We start from the raw sequence: 22,577 nt of genomic DNA, 5'->3' as shown, positions 1-22,577 counted from the left end.
ACAGAGATGCTTCAGTGGAGAATTTCACGTGGGTCTTTGTTTTAATGCAAGTTAGAGAAATACAAAAGCTGAAAGGGTGTGAGGCAGGGGGAATAAAGAGAAGGGTTGGGGGTCATCAGACCCGCAGGTGAGGAGGGGCTCGCAAGCTGGATGTTAGTCTCAGGGCAGGCGCCAGCCCGGTTCTGGAACTGCCAGCTGTGCCTTCCCAGTGATGGACGTCTTCCTAAGGAGGGACAAGCTGGTGGGCTGTTTAAGAGCACCCAGGGGGGGAGAAATCCATCCCCCCCCCCCACTCCCCGCCGTCTCCTGTCCCCTCTAGTGCTCCCTGTGGCGGAATATAAAGCCGGCAGAGAGTGGGGAAACTGCTTGATAATTGACTCACGGGTCACAGACCAGAGCTGCAGGGTGTGTCTGTCCACTGTTGTAAAATGGAAGGATCAAGTGATGGGGCAGAGGAAATATTAGATATGAATGGTTGAGAGATGAGATACAAACTGGATAGAATACAGACCCAAGGGACCGAATCATGGAACACATGGCCCATTTCCAGTCGGGAAAAGAGAATGTTCTGTAACAGAGACAGCAGACTTCTCAGGAGCAGCAGTAGGGTTCAGGAGGAAATGGGATTGGATTTTGTGTTAGTTGCCTAGGGCTTCCATAACAAATTACCACAACTAGGTGGTTTAAAACAGCAGAAAGTAAGTGTCTCACAGCTCTAGCGGCTGGAAGTCTGAAATCTGGGTGTTGGTGAGGCTCTGGGGTCATACTCTCCTGTGCTTCTTCTAGCTTCTGGTGGTTCCTGTGTTCCTTCTTTTCTGGTTTCCTCTGGGAACTTCCTTAAACCAATATCTATTTTCTTAAATGTAAGCAAACATTCTACTTAATATGGAAACATCAGAAGGGTTCCCTTTTTGTTTTGTTTTTTTTAAATTTTATTTATTTTATACAGCAGATTCTTCACCCCCAGGGCACAGCAAAAGACTATAGACCAGGAGCTCGGTCTTTCTGGTGGAGACTTATTAGCTGATCACCATGGCTGCGGCCTGAGGGGTAGGTTTGTAATTAAGCCTGCATCTAGGGGCCCCCGAATCCTTTCCAGAGATGTCAGAGGGCGGGCCCTCCAGAGCCCAAATTTCTTGGAGGGAGGCTTTACATGCATCTGACACCCATGGTTCACACCTTGAACACCTGGCTCGGGTGGCCAGAGGGGCTTGTATTCCTGGGTCCCACAGGACTGTGGTGAGCGGAGGGCCAGTTTGGGACAGGCTGGCACACTCCATGCTGTCACGTGATGGAGGCCACCCTGCTTGTCCTGGAGCGTCAGCCTGAGGGACAGGCTTAGGTTGGGTGTGCAGAGCTGCTCTCATAGGTTGGAGGCTGTGAGTGCCTGCTGTCTCCCACTTTCCCTGAGGTGGGCCCCCGGAAGAGAGTTTATACACTTGTCTGTGACTGCCACTCAGGGGTCACTGCAGGTCCCTGACTGGTGGCCAGTGGGACTCAGGCTTGCAGTTGCTCACAGCCCTGTATGTTTGTGAACTTTAGAGGAAAGTGTCCAGTCAGTCTGAATCTGGGTTCTGAGACCCTCCCCTTTGGGACACTGACAGGTCTTGGCACACCCTCAACTGCTGGGAGCCACTGAAATACATCAGGCTGCCTGGACAAGCACAGCGATTTGAGAGACGACCAAGAGCTGGGAAGAGCTAAACAGAAAGGCTCATCTCCCACATGAGGCCCCGCCTTCAAGACTGGGAGAGGCGGTTGTTTCCTTTTCTGCACAGAAGTCAACAGAGTCCAGCAAAATGAAGAAACAGGGGGGGCTTCCCTGGTGGCACAGTGGTTGAGAGTCCGCCTGCCGATGCAGGGGACGCGGGTTCGTGCCCCGGTCCGGGAAGATCCCACATGCCGCGAAGCGGCTGGGCCCGTGAGCCACGGCCACTGGGCCTGCGCGTCCGGAGCCTGTGCTCCGCAACGGGAGAGGCCACAGCAGTGAGAGGCCCGCGTACCGCAAAAAGAAACAGAGGAATATGTTCCAAATGAAAGAACAGATTACAACCTCAGAAAAAAGCCTTAATGAGACAGAACTAATTTACTTGATAAAGAGCTAAAGTAATGGTTATAAAGATGCTCACCAAACTGGGGAAAAGAATGCATGAACACGTGAGAACTTCAACAGAGAAGGAAAATATTTGAAAGTGCCAAAGAGAAGTCTCAGCTGAAGAATACAATAACCAAAATGACTGAGATACAATAACCAAAATGGCGGAGACTCGATGGTTGAAAACTTCCTGACCTTTGGGAAGGAAACAGACATCCAAGAACTCAAAGAGACCCACACCAAGGCACATTATAGCTCAGTTGTCCAAAGTTAAAGACAAGGAGAGAAAAACAACTTGTCACATACAAAGGAAACCCCACCCACTCCCCATAAGAACGTGAGCAGATTTTTCAGCAAAACTTTGCAGGCATGATATAGTCAAAGTTCTGAAGGAAAAACTTATAACCAAGAATTCTCTCCCTGGTAAAGACATCGTTCAGATTAGAGACATTAAGAGCTTTGCATTTAAGCAAAAGTGTAGGAGTTCATCACCACTTGTAAGAAATGTTGAAGGAACTTTGTTAAATTAAAAAGAGAGGGCACTTATTAGTAACAGGGACACATGAAAGGATAAATCTCACTGGAAAAGTAAATACATAATAAAGGTGGTGGATTAATTGCCTATAAAGCTAGTATGAAGGTTAAAAGACAAAAGTAGTAACAATAACTATGATTATAATAATTAAAGGATAAACAAGATAAAAAGATGTGAAACATGACATCAAAAGTATAAAACATGGGAGTGGAGAGTAAAAATGATGAGCTTAGAATGGGGTTGAATTTAAGTTGTTACAACTTAAAATAGACTGTTGTAGATGTAAGTTACTATATGTAAGCCTCATGGTAACCACAACGCAAAAACCTACAGTAAATACACGATAAAGAGAAATGAATTATAAGCATATCACTAAAAATAGTTATCAAACCACAAAGGAAGGGAGCAAGAGAAGAAAGAAACAAACTACAAAAGCAGCCACAAAGCAGTTAGCAGAATGGCGATAAGTACATACCTACTGATAGTTACTTTAAATGTAAAAGGGCTGAATTCTCCTGTCAAAAGACACAGAGTGGCTGAATGGATAAAGAAAAAACAAGATCCATCTATTTTCTGCCTACAAGAAACTCACTTTAGATGTAAGGACACACACAGACTAAAGTGAAGGGATGGAAAAAGATACCCATGCAGATGGAAACCACAAGAAAATCTGGAGTAGCTGTCCATATATAAGACAGAATAAACTTCAAAATGAAGACTGTAGTAAGAGATAGAGAGGAGCTATATATAATGAAAAAGGGGTCAGTCTTCAAGAAGATATAACATTTGCCAGTATTTATACACCCAGCAGAAGAGTATGTAAATATATAAAGCAAATATTAACAGACTTGTAGGGAGAGATAGACAGCAAAACAATAATAGTGGGGGACTTTAATACCCCACTGACATCAATGGACAGATTATCTAGACAGAAAATCGATAAGGAAACACAAACCTTAAATTATATGTTAGACCAGATAGACGTGGACTTAACAGATATTTGCAGAACATTCCATCTCGAAGCAACAGAATCCACATTCTTTTCAAGTGCACATGGAACGTTTCCAAGATAGATGAAACGTTAGGCCACCAAAAAATCTTAATAAATTTAATAGGATGGAAATATTTTCCATTCACACTGGTATGAAACTAGAAATTAATAACACGAAGAAAACTGGAAAATTCACAAACATGGGGAGATTAAACAATGTGCTCCTGAACAACCAATGGGTAAAAGAATATCCAAAAGAGAATCAAAATACCTTAAGACAAAAATGAAAATGTGAGATACCAAAAATTATGGGATGCGGCAAAAGCAGTTCTAAGAAGAAAGGTTTGATAAATGCCTACCTCAAGAAAAAAGTAAAGTCTCAAATACACAAACCAACTTTACACCTCAAGGAACCAGCTAAAGAAGAACATAAAAATCCCACAGTTAGAAGGAAGGAAATAAAGATCATAGCAAAAATAAATGAAACGGAAACTAAAAAGAATAGAAAAGATCAATGAAACCAAGAGGTGATTCTTTGAAAAGATGAACAAAACTGACAGACCTTTAGCTAGACTCACAAGAAAAAAGAGGACTCCAATAAATAAAATCAGAAGTGAACACTAGATATTACAGCTGGTGCCAGAGAGATACAAAGGATCGTAAGAGACTACTGAGAACAGTTAACATTGCCAACAAACTGGACAACCTAGAAGAAATGGATAAATTTCTAGAAACATACAACTTACCAAGACTGAATCATGATGAAATAGAAAACCATAACAGATTAATTACTAGTAAGGAGATTGAATTGGTCATCAAGAAAACCTTCCTACAAACAAAAGTCTAGGACCAGTCCAGGAATATACAATGCAGAAATGACAGTCTCTTCAATAAATGGTTTTGGAAAAACTGGACCACCGGGGCTTCCCTGGTGGTGCAGTGGTTAAGAATCTGCCTTCCAACACAGTGAACACAGGATCGATCCCTCCCTGGTCAGGGAACTCTAGATCCCACATGCATGCTGCAACTAAGAGTTCACGTGCCACAACTAAGGAGCCCACTGGCTTCAACTAAGACCTGGTACAGCCAAAAAAAAAACAAACAAAAAAAACAAAACTGGACCACTGCTTCACCCCATACACAAAAATTAACTCAAAATGACATACAGACTTGAATGTAACACCTGAAACCATAAAACTCCTGGAAGAAAACATAGGCAGTAAGCTTCTTGACATCTGTCTTGGCGATGGTTTTTTGGATCTTACTACAAAGGCAAAAGCCACAAAAGCAGAAATAAACAAGTGGGCCTACAGCAAACGAAATAGCTTCTGCACAGCAAAGGAAACCATACACAAAATGAAAAGACAACCTACTGATTGGGGGAAGATATTTGCAAATCATATACCTAATAAAGTCTTAATACCCCAAGCAGGTAAAGAACTTATACAAGTCAATAGCAAAAATCCCCCCAAAAAACAAAACCACCAAGCCCAAACAATCCAATTAAAAAATGGAGGACCTTGGGACTTCCCTTGTGGCGCAGCGGTTACGAATCCACCTGCCAACGCAGGGGACATGAGTTTGATCCCTGGTCCAGGAAGATCCCACGTGCTGCGGAGCAAGTAAGCCCGTGCTCCACAACTATTGAGCCTGTGTTCTAGAGCCCATGAGCCACAACTACTGAGCCCACGTGCCACAACTACTGAAGCCCATGTGCCTAGAGCCCGTGCTCTGCAGCAAGAGAAACCACGGCAATGAGAAGCTCGCGCACTGCAACGAAGAGTAGCCCCTGCTCACCACAACTAGAGAAAGCCCGTGTGCAGCAACGAAGACCCAACGCAACCAATAAATAAACAAATTTATTTTAAAAAAAAAAGGAGGACCCGAATAGGCATTTTCCCCAAGAAGACATAGAAAAGATGCTCAATGTCAAGTCAAAACCACAATGAGATACCACCTCATACCTGTCAGAATGGCTAGTATCAAAAAGACAAGCGATAACCAGTGTTGGCGAGGATGTGGATTAGAGCAAAACCTCGTGCACTGTTGGTGGGAATGTAAGTTGGTGCAGCCACTATGGAGATTTCTCAAAAAACGAAAAATAGAACTACCATATGATCCAGGAATTCCATTTCTGGGTATTTATCTGAAGAAAACAAAACTAATTATAATAAAAGATACATGTACACCCATGTTCATAGCAAGATGTATAATAGTGAAGATACGGAAGCCACCTAAGTGCCCATCACTAGATGGATAAAGAAGAGTTGGTGCACACACAATGGAGTAATGTTTAGCCATTACAAACAAAGCGTGAAATCCTGCCATCTGCCACAACATGAGTGGGCCTAGAGGGCATTATGCTCAGTGAAGTAAGTCAGACAGAGACAAGCGCAGGGTGAGCCGTTCTGTATGTGGAACCTCGAAAGGAAAAGGCTCATTAGAGAGAACAGATCGTTGGTCACAGGAGGCAGAGTGTTGGTGGGGAAGTGAGAACTGGGTTATGTTGGTCTGTCTGTTCAGTTTAAATGAATGGAAGTAACTGGTAAAAATCGAAGGATGAAGCATTTTGTTTCCTCTTTATGTTTTATTTTGAATATGAAAATAATGGATGAGAAAAGAAGAATTCAGTCAATAAATTTAGCAGAAATACTAGAATTAGAGTAACAAGTAACGAAACGGTGGATCTAGACAAAGCTTTCCTCAACCAAGCTTCCAGGAGACTGCTGAGTCCTAATGCCCTGCAGTAGGGGTCAACTAACTTTCTGTGAAGGGCCCTGGTGGCCATGCAGGGCTGTGTTTCTATAAAAGTGTGTGTGTGTGTGTGTGTGTGTGTGTGTGTGTGTGTGAGAGAAGGGCCCTGGTGGCCATGCAGGGCTGTGTTTCTATAAAAGTGTGTGTGTGTGTGTGTGTGTGTGTGTGTGTGTGTGTGTGTGTGAGAGAGAGAGAGAGAGAGAGAGAGAAGGGCCCTGGTGGCCATGCAGGGCTGTGTTTCTATAAAACTGTGTGTGTGTGTGTGTGTGTGTGTGTGTGTGTGTGTGTGAAGGGCCCTGGTGGCCATGCAGGGCTGTGTTTCTATAAAGCTGTGTGTGTGTGTGTGTGTGTGTGTGTGTGTGTGTGTGTGTGTGTTTAACAAAAGTACTTTGCTCCCTGCCTTGCTCGGCCCTAAAGCATCCAGTTACATGTGTTGAGTTAACTTCTGTCCCACATATATTTACACGTAGTACTAGGTATATACCTTGGAATTATTGAGAAAACAATCACACAAATAATTTTCTCTACAGTTTACTTCTATCTTGGAACTGTGTTTGATCTTTAAGTATAGGAACTTTATAATGGAAGGATCAGGTAAACACTAATGGAATTTAACACCACAGAAGAAAAGGTAACCATATATTGTGTCTGCTGAGGTGATGAAAAAGGAAGTACAGGCATCACCTGTGGAATAACATTGCCAAGAAACACACCGTTTGTCTGGTCAAAGGCCCTCAATAGAACTACCACAGGGCACATTAACACTGTGATGAGAATGCCACTTGCTAAATCCGGAATGTGGGAAATTCTACCAAGACAAAATGACCCAGTTTCTCCACCAGATGAATTGGAAGAGGACATTGTTACACGTTCCACTAAATTTAAGAGACATACCAACCAAATGCACTGTCTGGACCTTTTTGGATTTGATTTGAACAAACCAACTTAAAATTATTGAACAAGTGGGTAAGTTTGACCTTGACTCAGTATTTGATGTTAAATATTTAAATAAATCATTTTATGTTCCTGAAATTCATACAGAAGAGCAGAGGGCCAAGTATAGCCAAGATAATTTTAAAAATCGATATGTTCAGGACGCTCATTCTACCAGATAACAGAATAAAAGCTGCCGTGAATGTGGGAGAGTGTTACTGGCTTGGAGATGGGTAGTGAGACCTGGCAGTGAACAGCCAGAAACAGACCTGGTTCCTCACCAGGCGCTGCCAGCACCATTGCCGCCTGATGGGCTAAAGGCCAAAAGCTTTTTGAAGAAAACATAGGTGAGGGTCTTTAAGATGCTGGGACAGGAAGAATTTAAGTAACAAAAGCATAAACTACGGGGGAAGGAGATTGATATACTCGATGACATTAATTGTTTAAAATTTACAAATGACTAAAACACCTTAAACAAAGTGAAAAGACAAATCAGGTATGGAAGAAGATAGTTTTAATAAAGACTTCTTATCCACGTTATTTAAAAGCACTTCTCCAAATCATTTAGGAATCCAACAACCCACAGGGAAAAAAGGCAAAGTATATAAGCAGGGTATTCACAGAAGAGGATAATAAACATGAAAATACGTTGTGTCATTCCAATCAGGAAAAGGCAAACAGAAACATCAGAATTCCACGTCATATGTATCAGGATAGAAAAAATGCTAAAAATGTCCCCCTCGATGTGAGAGTGAGGTAGCTCGCTTGCGTCACTTGTGAAGGAGTAGCTGTGAGCCTGTGAAGGCTCCGCAGTGCACCTGGCAGGTCCCTGCTGCCGTGGACCCTGGGGGGCTCACCCGTGCTCGGGAAGGCGCCTCTCTCGAAAGGGTGGTTCTCACGATGCAAAGAATCAGAGTCCTAATGTTAAAGTTTGACAGCTTGGTATGCGGATATTCGTTAATTTGGTTATACTTTTCTTTAAGCTTGAAATCATTCTCTTTGTTAAAAAACAGTTTTGAACGTCGTTCATAGCAAAGTGCCTCTGATTAATTAAAGCAGATACAGATTCTCTTACACTTAAAAGTTTATTTATAAATGAGCATGAAGTAGGAGCCAGAGGGAGCTTGGTGAGAGCACGCTGTCTGCAGGTTTAGGGCTGTGTCGTGCTCCCACCGGGCACCTTCCCGGGCCTCTCTCTCCGTCGTTGGGTCTTGCCTTCTGATGGTGTTCTGCATTCCTTGCCTCTCTTCTGCCCTGCTGGCACGAGGGCCAGGCAAGCCAGCAGTGCAGTGTCAAGTATGTTTCTTGTGGCCACAGCTGGGAGCCAGAAAACGCCCTCCCTCTTCCAGCTCCTGGCCCATCCAGCTGGCTTCTTCCCTCGCTCGCAGGAGCCCTCCTCCTGCACTGGCAAGGGTGCACCAGCTGCCGTGGGTGGGGTGGCCGCCGAGCAAGGATAGCTGGTGTGAGAGCTGCGATGGGCTTGTACCGTCCTGGGTGTGTTTGGATTGAGGTCTGGTCCTAAAAAGGGGATGTTGTCTTCTTGCTGGAAAGTTAGGAAGGCCTTGGGGTTGTCAGAGAGGGTGACCCTCAGTCAGTGCTCTGCTTTTCCCTGTCCCTGTAATTCTGCTTTCCTTCTCTCTTGGTCTTCCCCGTCCCTGTCCGGGGCCGCCTTCCTCCCTCACCCCCCGACCTGAACTTGGTAGGACTAAGAGGAAGTGGGTCCACAAAGCATTGCATCTCTAGCACCATCCGAATTAGCAAAGAGAGGACTCAAAGGGAGCAGAAGTCAGCGTTTGGTGATCTGTTTCCTCCTCTCAGAACAGACGTCTGCCCCTCTGGAGCCCGACGCACCTGTGCTTTGTGTTCACGCAGATCGCGCCAAGAGAAGGAAGCTCAGGGAAGAGAGGGCCTGGCTGCTGGCTCAGGGCAAGGCGCTCCCCCCCGAGTTGTCCCACTTGGACCCTCCCTCCCCTCCGCGGGAAGAGAAGAGGACGAGAGACCCGTGAGTGTTGAGTGGCCCCAAGCCTGCCTCGTCGTGTCCTTAGAACAGCCCTCTGGGGGGGTCGTGGCCAGTGCTCGTGAGCTCCTTCCGCTGCTGTCTGACTTGCTGGGTTATTATTCTTTAGATCACAGAAGTACTTACTAGAGTAGAGTAAAACCTGGCAAAGAGTGTGCTATTAAATCACGAACGTTACAGAATCATAAATGAGTTTCACGAAACCATCATTTTGTAGATGGAAAAGGTGGTGGTCCTGTTCGGCTGACGTATGCTGGCCCTCATCCTCGTCGCATTGTCAGGAGCGTTCTCAGTGTTACAGACTTTCCTTAACAAAGGTGTACTGGGACTGTTCCAAACCTGGGCGCAAGTGAGCTGTGTGTGAGGTTGGAGCAAGAGCTCCGAGGAGAGAAGGTGGTCTCAGCTACCGCTAATCTCCTCTTTTCTGATTTACAGCTTTGAGCTGGACGACGATTTCACTGCCATGTACAAAGGTCAGTTCCCACACTCAGCTCCCGTGTTCTGCCTAAGTGTGTTCCCACGTCGGTGTGTTAACCCAGCTCTCCTCTTTGGCCCTCAGTTCTGGACGTGGTGAAGGCTCACAAGGATTCCTGGCCCTTTTTGGAACCAGTGGATGAATCGTATGCCCCTAACTATTACCAGATTATCAAGGTAGAGGTGGCCTTGTCAGCTGTGCGCGACTGTGGTGTGGGCATCTTTAGTGGTCTGTGTTGCTGTGTGTACGTTCACCTGCTGCCCCTCAAGGGTCAGGGCTGCTGGGTGCACCCCAGGCTTCTGAGCAGCTCCTAATGCTGTGATCGCTCCGCCTCGCAGGACCTGCAGGATGCTGTGTTCTCCAGCCTGTGATAATTAACGTGTCCTGTTGTAGGTCCCCATGGATATTTCAAGCATGGAGAAGAAACTGAATGGAGGTTTATACTGTTCCAAGGAGGAGTTTGTGAATGACATGAAGACTATGTTCAGGAACTGTCGAAAATATAACGGGGAAAGTAGCGGTAAGTACAAGAGGGGTGGCTGTGGATGCACACTGGCACACCAGTAGGACCAAGAGTAACACGCCCCCTCTTTTAGAAACACACCTTCCAGAGATTCAGACCTTCCTTGGGGACCATCAGGAGAATGTGTGTTAACGCTGTGGGATGGGCGTGCCGGGCCCTGTCCCGCCCCACCTCGCCAGAGGGGCAGCGGTGGCTGGCGGCCCGGGTCCTCGTCTTCCCCCAGGCCCGCCTGGGTCTATTTGTCCTCGGCCCCCACCGTCAGCCACCTTTGCATCACACAGCAGACCTCTGATGACACAGCCCGTGTCGCGCCAGGTGCTGAAACTGGAGCTCACGATGCCTTCTTTTTTTTACTAGACGGATTCAGTGATTGTACTTAATGTTTCTGCGGTTTGGCATTAAAGAATTCAATTTTTACCGGTTTGGGGTACTGGGCTCACTGTCCCAGCCACACAGGCTGGAGGCCAGAAAACCGTGTACTGGTTTCTTGTTCTGGTCTCGTGTCCGTAGCCCTACAACATAGGAAGCGCTGCAGCCCAGGCAGCCGCGCAGTCGAGCCCGGGGCTGCCCCGTTGCATGTTTGTGGGCGGAGGTCTGGGGGCCTGCCCAGCGGGGCTCAGGCCTCGGTCCCCCGCAGAGTACACCAAGATGTCGGACAACCTGGAGAGGTGCTTCCACCGCGCAATGCTGAAGCATTTTCCTGGTGAGGATGGGGACACGGACGAAGAATTCTGGGTCAGAGAGGAGGAGAAGCGGGAGAAGAGGCGTGGTCGGGCTGCACGCAGCCACGTGTGCACCCGCTCCCGGGACTCGGAGGCGCCTGGCCGGAAGCAGCAGCCTGCGGAGAACGGGGGGAAGTCGCTGCCCCCTGGGCGCCGCGCTGCATCCTCTGCGGCCGGTGAGAGCCGCGGCTCTGCGCAGCCCCCTGGCGAGGTGGGCATCCCGAGCAGCTGCAGCCTCCCTGGACCCCTGCATTACGGTGGACCCAGCCAGGCGCCCCTCGCAAGCCAGCTGGTGAGGAGCAGCTTTGTCCCATCGTGGGTTCCCCTGGTTGAGGGCTGGGGCGGGGCGTGAAGCCTTCTCAGTAGATCCTCTCCCAACATGGTGTCCTGCTTATGGGTGGTCTCTTCTCCCTGTCTGCCCTTCCTCTATCCTTCCTTTATTTTAAATCCTTCTTTTTCGAAATCATTTGAACCACACATTCTCAGCACGGGCATTATTAACCCCTTTTAAGTTCAAGGCACAGAGGTACATACAGTATGTAAGTGAACCCTTCACGAGGGGAGCAGTTGGGGAGAACACTGGCGGAGGCGGCTCTGGGGAGAGACAAGGACGGGAAGCCCCTGCTCTGGGCCCTCCTGTGGTGAGTGTGCGCACGGAGCAGGTGGCGGCCTTGTCCTCCAGCAGGACATTCGTCTTCCGGATGCGAAGGGTGTGCCTCTTCTCTTCTTCTTCTTGCCTTTGCTCCGTGCCCTCCAGAGGCCAGCAGGACAGGGAACGTTTTGTCCTCTCCGAGGGTCGGATCCTGCCACCATCCGTGTCTCCTCTGGAGCCCCAGAGCCGCACCCCGGCGGGCCTGGACAGCATCCCCAGCCTTTAGCAGTGCAGGTAAGCAAACGGCTCAGCATGCACAGGTACAAAGGTGCGTTTCAGAAATACAGTCTCTCCCCAGGTTAAATTGGACTTGTAATTTCCCATTACCTTGTGGTAAGCACATCTCTTTTCTTGTTGCCAGCCTCCAGCTGGAATTAACCATCACCGAGGCCCCCCTGACGAGAAGCCGGTGTGCGGGGGCCTAGCGCCCCTTGCTGACATGGGATCGCGTCCTGGACCCTCGCTGCTCGGGCAGATGAGCAGCCCCAGCCAGGAGGGGACTATGTATCCTCCAGCTCATTTCCAGCCAGGCTTTATCCCTCCCAGGCACGGTGGGGCTCCGGCCCGACCCCCAGCCTTTCCTGAGAGTTCAGAAATCCCTCCCAGCCACATGTACCGATCCTACAAGTACCTGAGTCGAGTACACTCTGCAGTCTGGAATGGGAATCACGGTGCTACAAATCCAGGACCCTTGGGGCCAGATGAGAAGCCCCCCATGGTGCCAGGACCCTCTCACCAGCCTCGCACTCTGGGTCACATGATAGATTCCCGAGTGATGAGAGCACCCCTCCCCCCAAACCAGTGGCCAGAACAATCAGGCTTCCTACCTCACGGAGTTCCTTCTTCGGGGTACATGCGACCACCCTGTAAACCTGGTGGACATCGGTTCCAGCCCCCTCCAGCACCAACGCAAGGTTCTCTCTTTGGAGCACCGGCCCAGGCCCTGCGGGGAATGCAGGGCGGGGACTCCATGCTGGACAGCCCAGAGATGCTCGCCATGCAGCAGCTCTCCTCGCGGGGGTGCCCGGCAGGCATGCCTTACCGCCCCCGCCAACCCGTGCCGCCCCCTGCGCCTGGCCCTTTCCCCCCAGTGGGCGTGGCGGCCCCCAAGCCTGCCTCGGGGGACCCTGGGCGGACACAGGACAGCAGGGAAACACTGGAGCCTGAGAACGGCCGAGGTAATTCTCAGGCTCACCTTCATCTGCCCTTTGGCTCTCTAAGCTGTTAATTAAGCACTCACCTTTTTTTTTTTTTTAACATCTTTATAGGAGTATAATTGCTTTACAATGGTGTGTTAGTTTCTGCTGTATAACAAAGTGAACCAGCTATACATATACATATGTCCCCATATCCCCTCCCTCTTGCATCTCCCTCCCACCCTCCCTATCCCACCCCTTTAGGGGGTCACAAAGCACCGAGCTGATCTCCCTGTGCTATGCGGCTGCTTCCCACTAGCTAGCTGTTTTACATTTGGTAGTGTGTATATGTCCATGCCACTCTCTCACTTCGTCCCAGCTTCCCCATCCCCCTCCCCGTGTCCTCAAGTCCATTCTCTACGTCTCCGTCTTTGTTCCTGTCCTGCCCCTACGTTCTTTTTTTTTTTTTTTAAGATTCCATATATATGTGTTAGCACACAGTATTTGTTTTTCTCTTTCTGACTTACTTCACTCTGTAGGACAGACTCCAGGTCCATCCACTTTACTACAAATAACTCAATTTCGTTTCTTTTTTTGGCTGAGTAACATTCCACTGTATATATGAGCCACATCTTCTTTACCCATTCATCTGTCGATGGACGCTTAGGTTGCTTCCATGTCTTGGCTATTGTAAACAGTGCTGCAGTGAACATTATGGTACATGACTCTTTTTGAATTATGGTTTTCTCAGGGTATATGCCCGGTAGTGGGATTGCTGGGTCGTATGGTAGTTCTGTTTTTAGTTTTTTAAGAAACCTCCCTACTCTTCTCCCTAGTGGCTGTATCAGTTTACATTCCCACCAACAGTGCAGGAGGGTTCCCTTTTCATCACAACCTCTCCAGCATTTATTGTTTGTAGATTTTTTTTTTTTTTGCGGTACGTGGGCCTCTCACTGTTGTGGCCTCTCCCGTTGCGGAGCACAGGCTCCGGACGCGCAGGCTCAGCGGCCATGACTCACGGGCCCAGCCGCTCCGCGGCATGTAGGATCTTCCCACACCGGGGCACGAACCCGTGTCCCCTGCATCGGCAGGCGGACTCTCATCCACTGCGCCACCAGGGAAGCCCTGTTTGTAGATTTTTTTGATGATGGTCATTCTGACCGGTGTGAGGTGATACCTCATTGTAGTTTTGATGTGTATTTCTCAAGTGATTAGCGATGTTGAGCCCCTTTCATGTGTTTGTTGGCAATCTGTATATCTTCTTTGGAGAAATGTCTGTTTAGGTCTTCTGCCCATTTTGGGGTTGGGTTGTTTGTTTTTTTTGATATTGAGCTGCATGAGCTGCTTGTACATTTTGGAGATTAATCCTTTGTCCGTTGCTTCATTTGTAAATAGTTTCTCCTATTCTGAGGGTTGTCTTTTCGTCTTGTTTATGGTTTCCTTTGCTGTGCAAAAGCTTTTAAGTTTTATTAGGTCCCATTTGTATATTTTTGTTTTTATTTCCGTTTCTCTAGGAGGTGGGTCAAAAAGGATCTTGCTCTGATTTATGTCAGAGTGTTCTGCCTATGTTTTCCTCTAAGAGTTTTATAGTGTTTGGCCTTACATTTAAGTCTTTAATCTATTTTGAGTTTATTTTTGTGTACCGTGTTAGGGAGTGTTCTAATTTCATTCTTTCACATGTAGCTGTCCAGTTTTCCCAGCACCACTTATTGAAGAGGCTGTCTTTTAAGCATTGTATATTCTTGCCTCCTTTATCAAAGATAAGGTGACCAAATGTGCGTGGGTTTATCTCTGGGCTTTCTGTCCTTTTCCATTGACCTATATTTCTGTTTTTGTGCCAGTACCATACTGTCTTGATTACTGTAGCTATGTAGTATAGTCTGAAGTCCAGGAGCCTGATTCCTCCAGCTCCGTTTTTCTTTCACAAGATTGCTTTTGCTGTTCGGGCTCTTTTTGTGCTTCCATACAAATTGTGCAATTTTTTGTTCTAGTTCTGTGAATAATGCCATTGGTAGTTTGCTAGGGATTGCATTGAATCTGTAGATTGCTTTGGGTAGTATAGTCATTTTCACAATATTGATTCTTGCAATCCAAGGACATGGTATATCTCTCCATCTGTTTGTGTCATCCGTAATTTTTGTCATAAGGGCTTTTGTCTCCTTATGTAGGTTTATTCCTAGGTATTTTATTCTTTTTTGTTGCAGTAACAAATGAAAGTGTTTCCTTAATTTCTCTGTCAGATATTTCATCATTAGTGTATAGGAGTGCAAGAGATTTCTGTGCATTAATTTTGTATCCTGCTGCTTTACCAAATTCATTGATTAGCTCTAGTAGTTTTCTGGTAGCATCTGTAGGATCTCTATCTGTAGTATCATGTCATCTGCAGACAGTGACAGTTTTACTTCTTTTCCGATTTGGGTTCCATTTATTTCTTTTTCTTCTCTGATTGTTGTGGCTAAAACTTCCAAAACTATGCTCAGTAATGGTGAGAGTGGACAACCTTGTCTTGTTCCTGATCTTAAGAGGAAATGGTTTCAGTTTTTCACCATTGAGAACGATGTTGGCTGTGAGTGTGTCATATATGGCCTTTATTATGTTGAGGTAGGTTCCCTCTATGCCTACTTTCTGGAGAGTTTTTATCGTAAATGGGTGTTGAATTTTGTCAAAAGCTTTTACTGCATCTTTTTCTGATCATACGGTTTTTATCCTTCAATTTGTTAATATGGTGTATCCCACTGATTGATTTGCATATATTGAAGAATCCTTGCATTCCTGGGATAAACCCCACTTGATCATGGTGTATTATCCTTTTAATGTGCTGTTGGATTCTGTTTGCTGGTATTTTGTTGAGGACTGTTGCATCTATGTTCATCAGAGATTCTGGCCTGTAGTTTTCTTTTTTTGTGACATGTGTGTCTGGTTTTGGTATCAGGGTGATGGTGGCCTCGTAGAATGAGTTTGGGAGTGTTCCTCCATCTGCTATATTTAGGAGGAGTTTGATAAGGATAGGTGTTAGCTCTTCTCTGAATGTTTGATAGAATTCACCTGTGAAGCCATCTGGTTCTGGGCTTTTCTTTGATGGAAGATTTTTAATCACAGTTTCAATTTCAGTGCTTGTGATTGGTCTGTTTATATTTTCTGTTTCTTCCTGGTTCAGTCTCGGAAGGTTGTGCTTTTCTAAGAATTTGTCCATTCTTCCAGGTTGTCCAGTTTATTGGCATATAGTTACTTGCAGTAATCTCTCATGATCCTTTGTATTTCTGCAGTGACAGTTGTTATTTCTCCTTTTTCATTTCTAATTCTACTGATTTGAGTCTTCTCCCTTTTTTTCTTGATGACTCTGGCTAATGGTTTACCAATTTTGTTTATCTTCTCAAAAAATGAGCTTTTAGTTGTATTTATCTTTGCTATTGTTTCCTTCATTTCTTTTTTATTTATTTCTGATCTGATTTTTATGATTTCTTTCCTTCTGCTAACTTTGGGGATTTTTTTTGTTCTTTTTTCTCTAATTGCTTTAGGTGTAAGGTTAGGTTGTTTATTTGAGATTTTTCTTGTTTCTTGAGGTAGGATTGTATTGCTATAAACTTCCCTCTTAGAACTGCTTTTGCTGCATCCCATAGGTTTTGGGTCGTCGTGTTTTCATTGTCATTTGTTCGTGTTTTTTTTTTTTTCTCTTTTTGCGGTACGCGGGCCTCTCACTGCTGTGGCCTCTCCCGTCGCGGAGCACAGGCTCCGGACGCGCAGGCTCAGTGGCCACGGCTCACGGGCCCAGCCGCTCCGCGGCATGTGGGATCCTCCCGGACCGGGGCACAAACCCGCGTCCCCTGCATCGGCAGGCGGACTCTCGCCCACTGCGCCCCCGGGGAAGCCCTGTTCCTGGGTGTCCTTTGATTTTCTCTTGATTTCGTCATTGCTCTCCTGGTTGTCTAGTAGCGTATCGTTTCGCCTCCGTGTGTTTGTGTTTGTATATTTTACAGGCTCTTTCCTGTAATTGACATCTAGTCTCATAGCGTTGTGGTCGGAAAAGACGCTTGATACGATTTCAGTTTTCTTAAACTTACTGAGGCTTGATTTGTGTCCGAAGATATGATCTATCCTGGAGAATGTTCCATGAGCACTTGAGAAGAAAGTGTATTCTGTTGTTTTTGGATGGAGTGTCCTATAAATAGCAATTAAGTTCATCTTGTTTAACGTGTCATTTAAAGCTTGTGTTTCCTTATTTATTTTCATTTTGGATGATCTGTCCATTGGTGAAAGTGGGGTGTTAAAGTCCCCTACTATGATTGTGTTACTGTCAGTTTCCCCTTTTATGGCTGTTAGCATTTGCCTTATGTAATGAGGTGCTCTGTGTTGGGTGCATAAAATTTACAATTGTTATATCTTCTTCGATCGATCCCTTGATCATTATGTAGTGTCCTTCCTTGTCTCTTCTAATAGTCTTTATTTTAAAGTCTCTTGTGTGTGATATGAGAATTGCTACTCCAGCTTTCTTTTGATTTCCGTCTGCATGGAATATCTTTTTCCATCCTGTGTTCTGGTGGTTGAGGGTGGATCTTGTTTTCTGGTGGGCAGGACTGCATCTGGTGGTGTGTTTTGGGGTGTCTGTGACCTTATTATGATTTTAGGCAACCTCTCTGCTAATGGGTGGGGTTGTGTTCCTGTCTTGCTAGTTGTTTGGCATAGTGTGTCCAGCACTGGAGCTATCTGGTCGTTGAGTGGAGCTGGGTCTTAGTGTTGACATGGAGATCTCTGGGAGAGCTCTCGCTGGTGGATGCTACTTGGGGCCTGGAGGTCTGGTGGTCCAGTGTCCGGAACCTGGCTCTCCCACCTCAGAGGCTCAGGCCTGACAGCTGGCCAGAGCACGAAGACCCTGTCGGCCACACGGCTTTTGGGAAGTCTGACGTCTTCTGCCAGCATTCAGTAGTTATTCTGCACAAGTTGTTCCACATGTAGATGTATTTTTTGATATATTTGTGGAGAGGAAGGTGAGCTCCATGTCTTACTCCTCTGCCATCTTGAAGGTCCTCTCTCTTCACACCTCCTGTTGCTAGAGAGGATCCCCATTTTATCTGGAAAGGACATAAATCTGGCCACCTCACTTCACGCCTAGCCCATCCACCTTTTTCCCTTTGTGCTTATTGGTCTGATTCACTTGCTCATAGCGGGCCCCATGCAGAGGCCTTGCCACCGGCCCTTCAGACCAGAGTTCCTCGTGAAATGGCTGAGCCGACACTTCAGCTCAGGACGTGCACTGAAGCTCCACACAGGACACTGAACTCAAAATGACTCACCTTTTAACACAGACTGTTGTACAAGATGTAGACTGGCCTCCAGCCTCTTTTCCTTAAATTACGCTGGGTTGAGCCAGTCCTGGTCAGAAGGATTTTTGTGATGACCATCGCTGCACAGGGGCAGTGCTTACTGTACCAGGCACTCTTTTTGAGACTTTTACCCATAATGACCCTCTGAATTCTCAGAGCAAGCCTTTGAGGGAGCTTTTATTATCATCGTCGTTTTTATAGATAGAAATTCCAAGGCACAAAGACGGTTATTTGCCTTCATCTAGTTCTGGGGACAGGGGTGGTTGGGTGGGTCCTGGGGTTTGAACCAGACGCACCGGGTCCAGCGTTCGTGTCCTCAACCCCTGCATTATCCAGCCCCACTTAAAAATTGCTGTGCTGAAAGTTACCCATGGGAAATATATTTCCAGTGTTTTACTTCACGTCCAGTCCTCTCTATTCTGCTCTCCTCGGGTGCGTATCTGTGCCGCTGGGAATGAAGAGTAGTTAGTGAGAGCAGCCAGTCTTGAAGGGGTTTCTCAGAAATGCCATTTAAGCGAGTAAACGTAAAACTGCAGGAGAAAGGTGACAGGACTGCTCTGTGTGATCAATGCTTGTTTCCGGGATAGACATCTAGCCTGTGTTGCATGTGAGAGAGTGGGGGACACCTGGACTTGTGCAAAATATGATGACGATTCCATGTAAAGTTGGGGGTGGACCTAGAACTCAAACTTCCATTTAGTGTTTCTTTGGAGGAAAGCCCCGTTCCGTGAATACCAGCTTTAGCAAAATTTTCCAGTAATGATTTCAGACATGTCTGGAATTCACAGCTTTGGAGGAAAAGTCCCAGGACCAAACCTTGGAGCAGTCTGTCTGTTAGTTGCCATGGATTTTTGTTTGTTTTGTTTGCGTTTTATTATCTTAATGAAGTGTAGTTGATTTACAATGTTGTATTAATTTCTGCTATACAGCAGTGATTCAGTTACACAAATAAATACATTCTTTCCCATGATGGTTTATCACAGAATATAGAATATAGTTCTCTGTGCTATACAGTAGGACCTTGTTGTTCATCTGTCCTGTATGTAATAATTTGCATCTGCTAATCCCAAACTCCCAATCCATCTATCCCCCACTTCCCCTCGCACTTGGCAGCCACATCTGTTCTCTATGTCTGTGACTCTGTTTCATAGATAACGTTATTTGTGTCATATTATAGGTTCCACATGTAAGTGATATCATATGGTATTTGTCTTTCTCTGACTTCACTTAGTGTGACAATCTCTAGGTCCATCCATGTTGCTGCAAATGGCATTATTTCATTCTTTTTTACGGCCGAGTAGTATTCCATTGTGTACACATACCACATCTTCTTTAGTCATTCATCTGTCGATGGACATTTAGGTTGCTTCTGTGTCTTGGCTATTGTAAATAGTGCTGCAGCGAACATTGGGGTGCATGTGTCTTTTCGAATTATGGTTGTCTCCAGATATATGCCGAGGAGTGGGATTGCAGGATCATACGTTAACTTTATTTTTAGTTTTTTAAGGAACCTTCATACCGTTCTCCATAGTGGTTGCATCAATTTACATTGCCACCAGCAGTGTAGGAGGGTTCTCTTTTCCCCACATCCTGTCCAGCATTTATTATTGGTAGACCTCTTCAATGATGGCCATTCGGACCAGTGTGAGGTGATACCTCTTTGTAGTTTGGATTTGCATTTCTCTAATAATTAGTGATGTTGAGCATCTTTTCAGGTGCCTCTTGACCATCTGTATGTCTTCTTTGGAGAAATGTCTATTTATGTCTTGTACCCATTTTTTGATTGGTTTGTTTTTATGTTGAGTTGTATGAGCTGTTTGTATATTTGGAAATTGAGCCCTTGTTGGTCGCATAATTTGCAAATATTTTCTCCCAGTCCATAGGTTGTCTTTTCGTTTTGTTTATGGTTTCCTTTGCTGTACAAAAGTTTGTAAGTTTCATTAGGTCCCACTTGTTTATTTTTGTGTGTGGTGTGAGGTGTTGCCGTGTTTTATGTTGACTGAATGTTGAAAAGTGCACATTTTCATTATCATTGTATAGCTTGTACCTTTGATCTTTAAAGCCAGCATTAGTTTATCAGGAGCCTGTGATCCTAGTTGATCTTAAAAGTCATGAATTCTTGATCTTGTCCTTAAGCTCTCACCAGAATCGTATTGTGACCACCTCTGGGCAACAACTCTGCCCTACCTCAGAGATCATAATAATAAGACGTGTTTATGGCTAAACACAATAGCAAGGAAAAGAATTCTGAGTTTGTAATTAAGCAATTGAGTCTAGTAATTTAGTTTGATTGTTTATTAAATTTCTGTAATATGCTGAAGGTGCCTTTTGAGTGTTAACACTGTCGGCATCCTGTTTTCAAGATGTCCAGACAAGACGTGTATTTTCATCCATTCAGCAAATACTGATTGAGCCCCGTTTTGTGTGAATGACTGAGTGTGTGGTGGGGAACAGAACCTAGTCCCTACTCCCTTGGGGCGGGTGTCCTGACGGCAGAGGTCGGGTTCCGGCATTCCTGGTGTCCTCATGCCGGGTCCCTCTTTCTCACTGTCAGGCCACAGCCTCCCAACCAGGCCTGCAGTTCCAGCGCCAGCGCGCCCTCCGTCCATGTTTCACATGTCCTTGGAGTTGGGCACACGGATTGCACCCCCTTGCTAGTGCGGAAGGGATCGCGAGGCCTCTGGCAGATCTTGCAGGAGCTGCAGAGCCTTAGCCCTGGTCTGGGTTGGGGGAATCAGGGTGTCGCCACCGGGGCCCCACGTCCACATTGTCTGACTGCCCATCATATGCTGAGGTTTCAGCTCCCGAGGCGCAACTTTGTCTCCGTTTTTCTTGCAGCAGATCCCTTGCCTGGGCTCGAGGAGAAACCAGCCAGTGTTGGTGCTTTGGAGGGGGCGTTCCTCAAGCAGCTACCTCACCCCGCGCCCCCACTGCAGGCCGACTGTGCCAGGCGGAGCTCGCCCCAGGGAAGGGATTCGGATGGCCCAGAGCTCAGGCGCGAGTCCTCGGAGCCTGGAGACAGCTGCCCAGTGAGCGCGGGCAGGGGCGCCTGGCTCTCGGGGAGCGGCTTCGCAGGCCCAGCCGCCCAGGGGTGTGCCCTAGCTGACCCGGGGGCACTGCCTGAAAACGGACTGAGGGTGGAAGCCTCCCCGTGTGGGTCCGAGGGCAAGGGCAGAGCGCCACCAGAGGCCATGCCACCCGCCGAGCCCACGTGCGCCCCCCTGTATGCGCCTGGCCTGGAGTACCCCAGCTCCACTGCACGGTACCACGTCGGCCCAGGCCTGCAGGCTGTGGGCCCCGTGATGGGGGGCAAGCCCTCAGCCCCGCACCCTCAGCCTTTTCCCCCTCGGGCGTTTCCGTCCCACGACCCTCATTCTGGAGTCTTCCCCCGGTACCGCCCCCACCAGGGAATGAGGTACCCCTACCAGCCGCCACCTCAGCCTTCCTACCATCACTACCCGCGGACTCCTTATTACTCGTGTCCACAGGGCTTTTCAGACTGGCAGAGACACCTCCCTGCCCCGGGAAGCCCGAGCGGGCCCCCGCCGGCTCAGCCTGCCCCTGCCAGGCCCCTCTTCCTCGATAAGAGCGTTGGGGCTGGGCTGCAGGGCTGCGAGGCACTGAGCGCTGCCTTAACTTCCCCCGCGCGGGTGGACACCGTGGTCGCCAAGACAGCTGATGGGCAGAATCCCGGCCCAGAGGAGAAGCAGGATGAGTCTATGGAGAGGCCAGAGAGTCCCAAAGAATTTTTAGATCTGGACAACCACAATGCAGCTACCAAGCGGCAGAGTTCGCTGTCAGCCAGCGAGTATCTCTACGGAACGCCCCCTGCACCGCTGAGCTCGGGGGTGGGCTTCGGTTCGTCTGCTTGCCCCCCGCACGGGGTGATGCTGCACGCGGGGCCTCCTTACCCGCCGCAGCGGCCGGCCGGGCATTTCCAGCCCAGGGCTTACTCCTCCCCCACGGCTGCTCACCCACCTCACCGCCCAGTGGTGGCCCAGCCCAATGGCCTGTCCCCCGAGTGCCCCCTCTACCGCTATCCAGAAGAGGGCCTGGGCCACTTCCAGGCTGTGATGATGGAACAGATGGGCCCTGGAAGTGGGGTGAGGGTGCCTTTCCAGGAGATGTACAGACCGTCCGGGTAAGGCTGCACAGAGTGCTGTTTTCTAGGGAAAAAAAGAGTAGATGGTAGTTTTAACAAAGAAAAACGGCCTTGGTAGTGAAGGTGGTGCGCGTGGTGTGGGCGCGGGAAGAGCATGTGGCTTGTGGGTGCTGGGGGCTGACTGGGAAGGTGCTAGCTTTGGAGTCTAGTTTTGTCTGTGGTGTTTTTTCCTCGTGAAAGTGAATTGGCATTTAAGTGACCGTTCAGTTAGATTTTGGACACCTGATGGCCAGCGTTTGGGCGCTGTAGGCAGAGGCTGTC

General features: G+C 47.4%; 1 protein-coding gene across 6 annotated transcripts in view; it reads left to right on the top strand.

The window, feature by feature from the left end:
• Positions 1 to 22,577, top strand: part of LOC101276991 (cat eye syndrome critical region protein 2) — a 167,304-nt gene that overhangs the window by 130,220 nt on the left and 14,507 nt on the right. The window contains exons 9-16 of one of the 6 annotated variants that reach the window (XM_049694810.1): positions 9,181 to 9,310; positions 9,761 to 9,798; positions 9,885 to 9,976; positions 10,194 to 10,320; positions 10,961 to 11,337; positions 11,803 to 11,931; positions 12,059 to 12,875; positions 20,996 to 22,295. In XM_049694810.1, coding sequence (XP_049550767.1) covers positions 9,181 to 9,310; positions 9,761 to 9,798; positions 9,885 to 9,976; positions 10,194 to 10,320; positions 10,961 to 11,337; positions 11,803 to 11,931; positions 12,059 to 12,875; positions 20,996 to 22,295 — 3,010 coding nt within the window. Of the gene's footprint in view, positions 1 to 9,126; positions 9,311 to 9,760; positions 9,799 to 9,884; positions 9,977 to 10,193; positions 10,321 to 10,960; positions 11,338 to 11,727; positions 11,932 to 12,058; positions 12,876 to 20,992; positions 22,296 to 22,577 lie in introns of all 6 variants that reach the window. The other 5 variants (XM_049694809.1, XM_049694807.1, XM_049694808.1 and 2 more) reach the window with 5 other exon arrangements.

This window comes from Orcinus orca, chromosome 11, assembly GCF_937001465.1.
Source record: "Orcinus orca chromosome 11, mOrcOrc1.1, whole genome shotgun sequence".
NCBI classification, from domain to species: domain Eukaryota; kingdom Metazoa; phylum Chordata; class Mammalia; order Artiodactyla; family Delphinidae; genus Orcinus; species Orcinus orca.
This window is presented reverse-complemented; position numbering and strand designations above follow the sequence as displayed.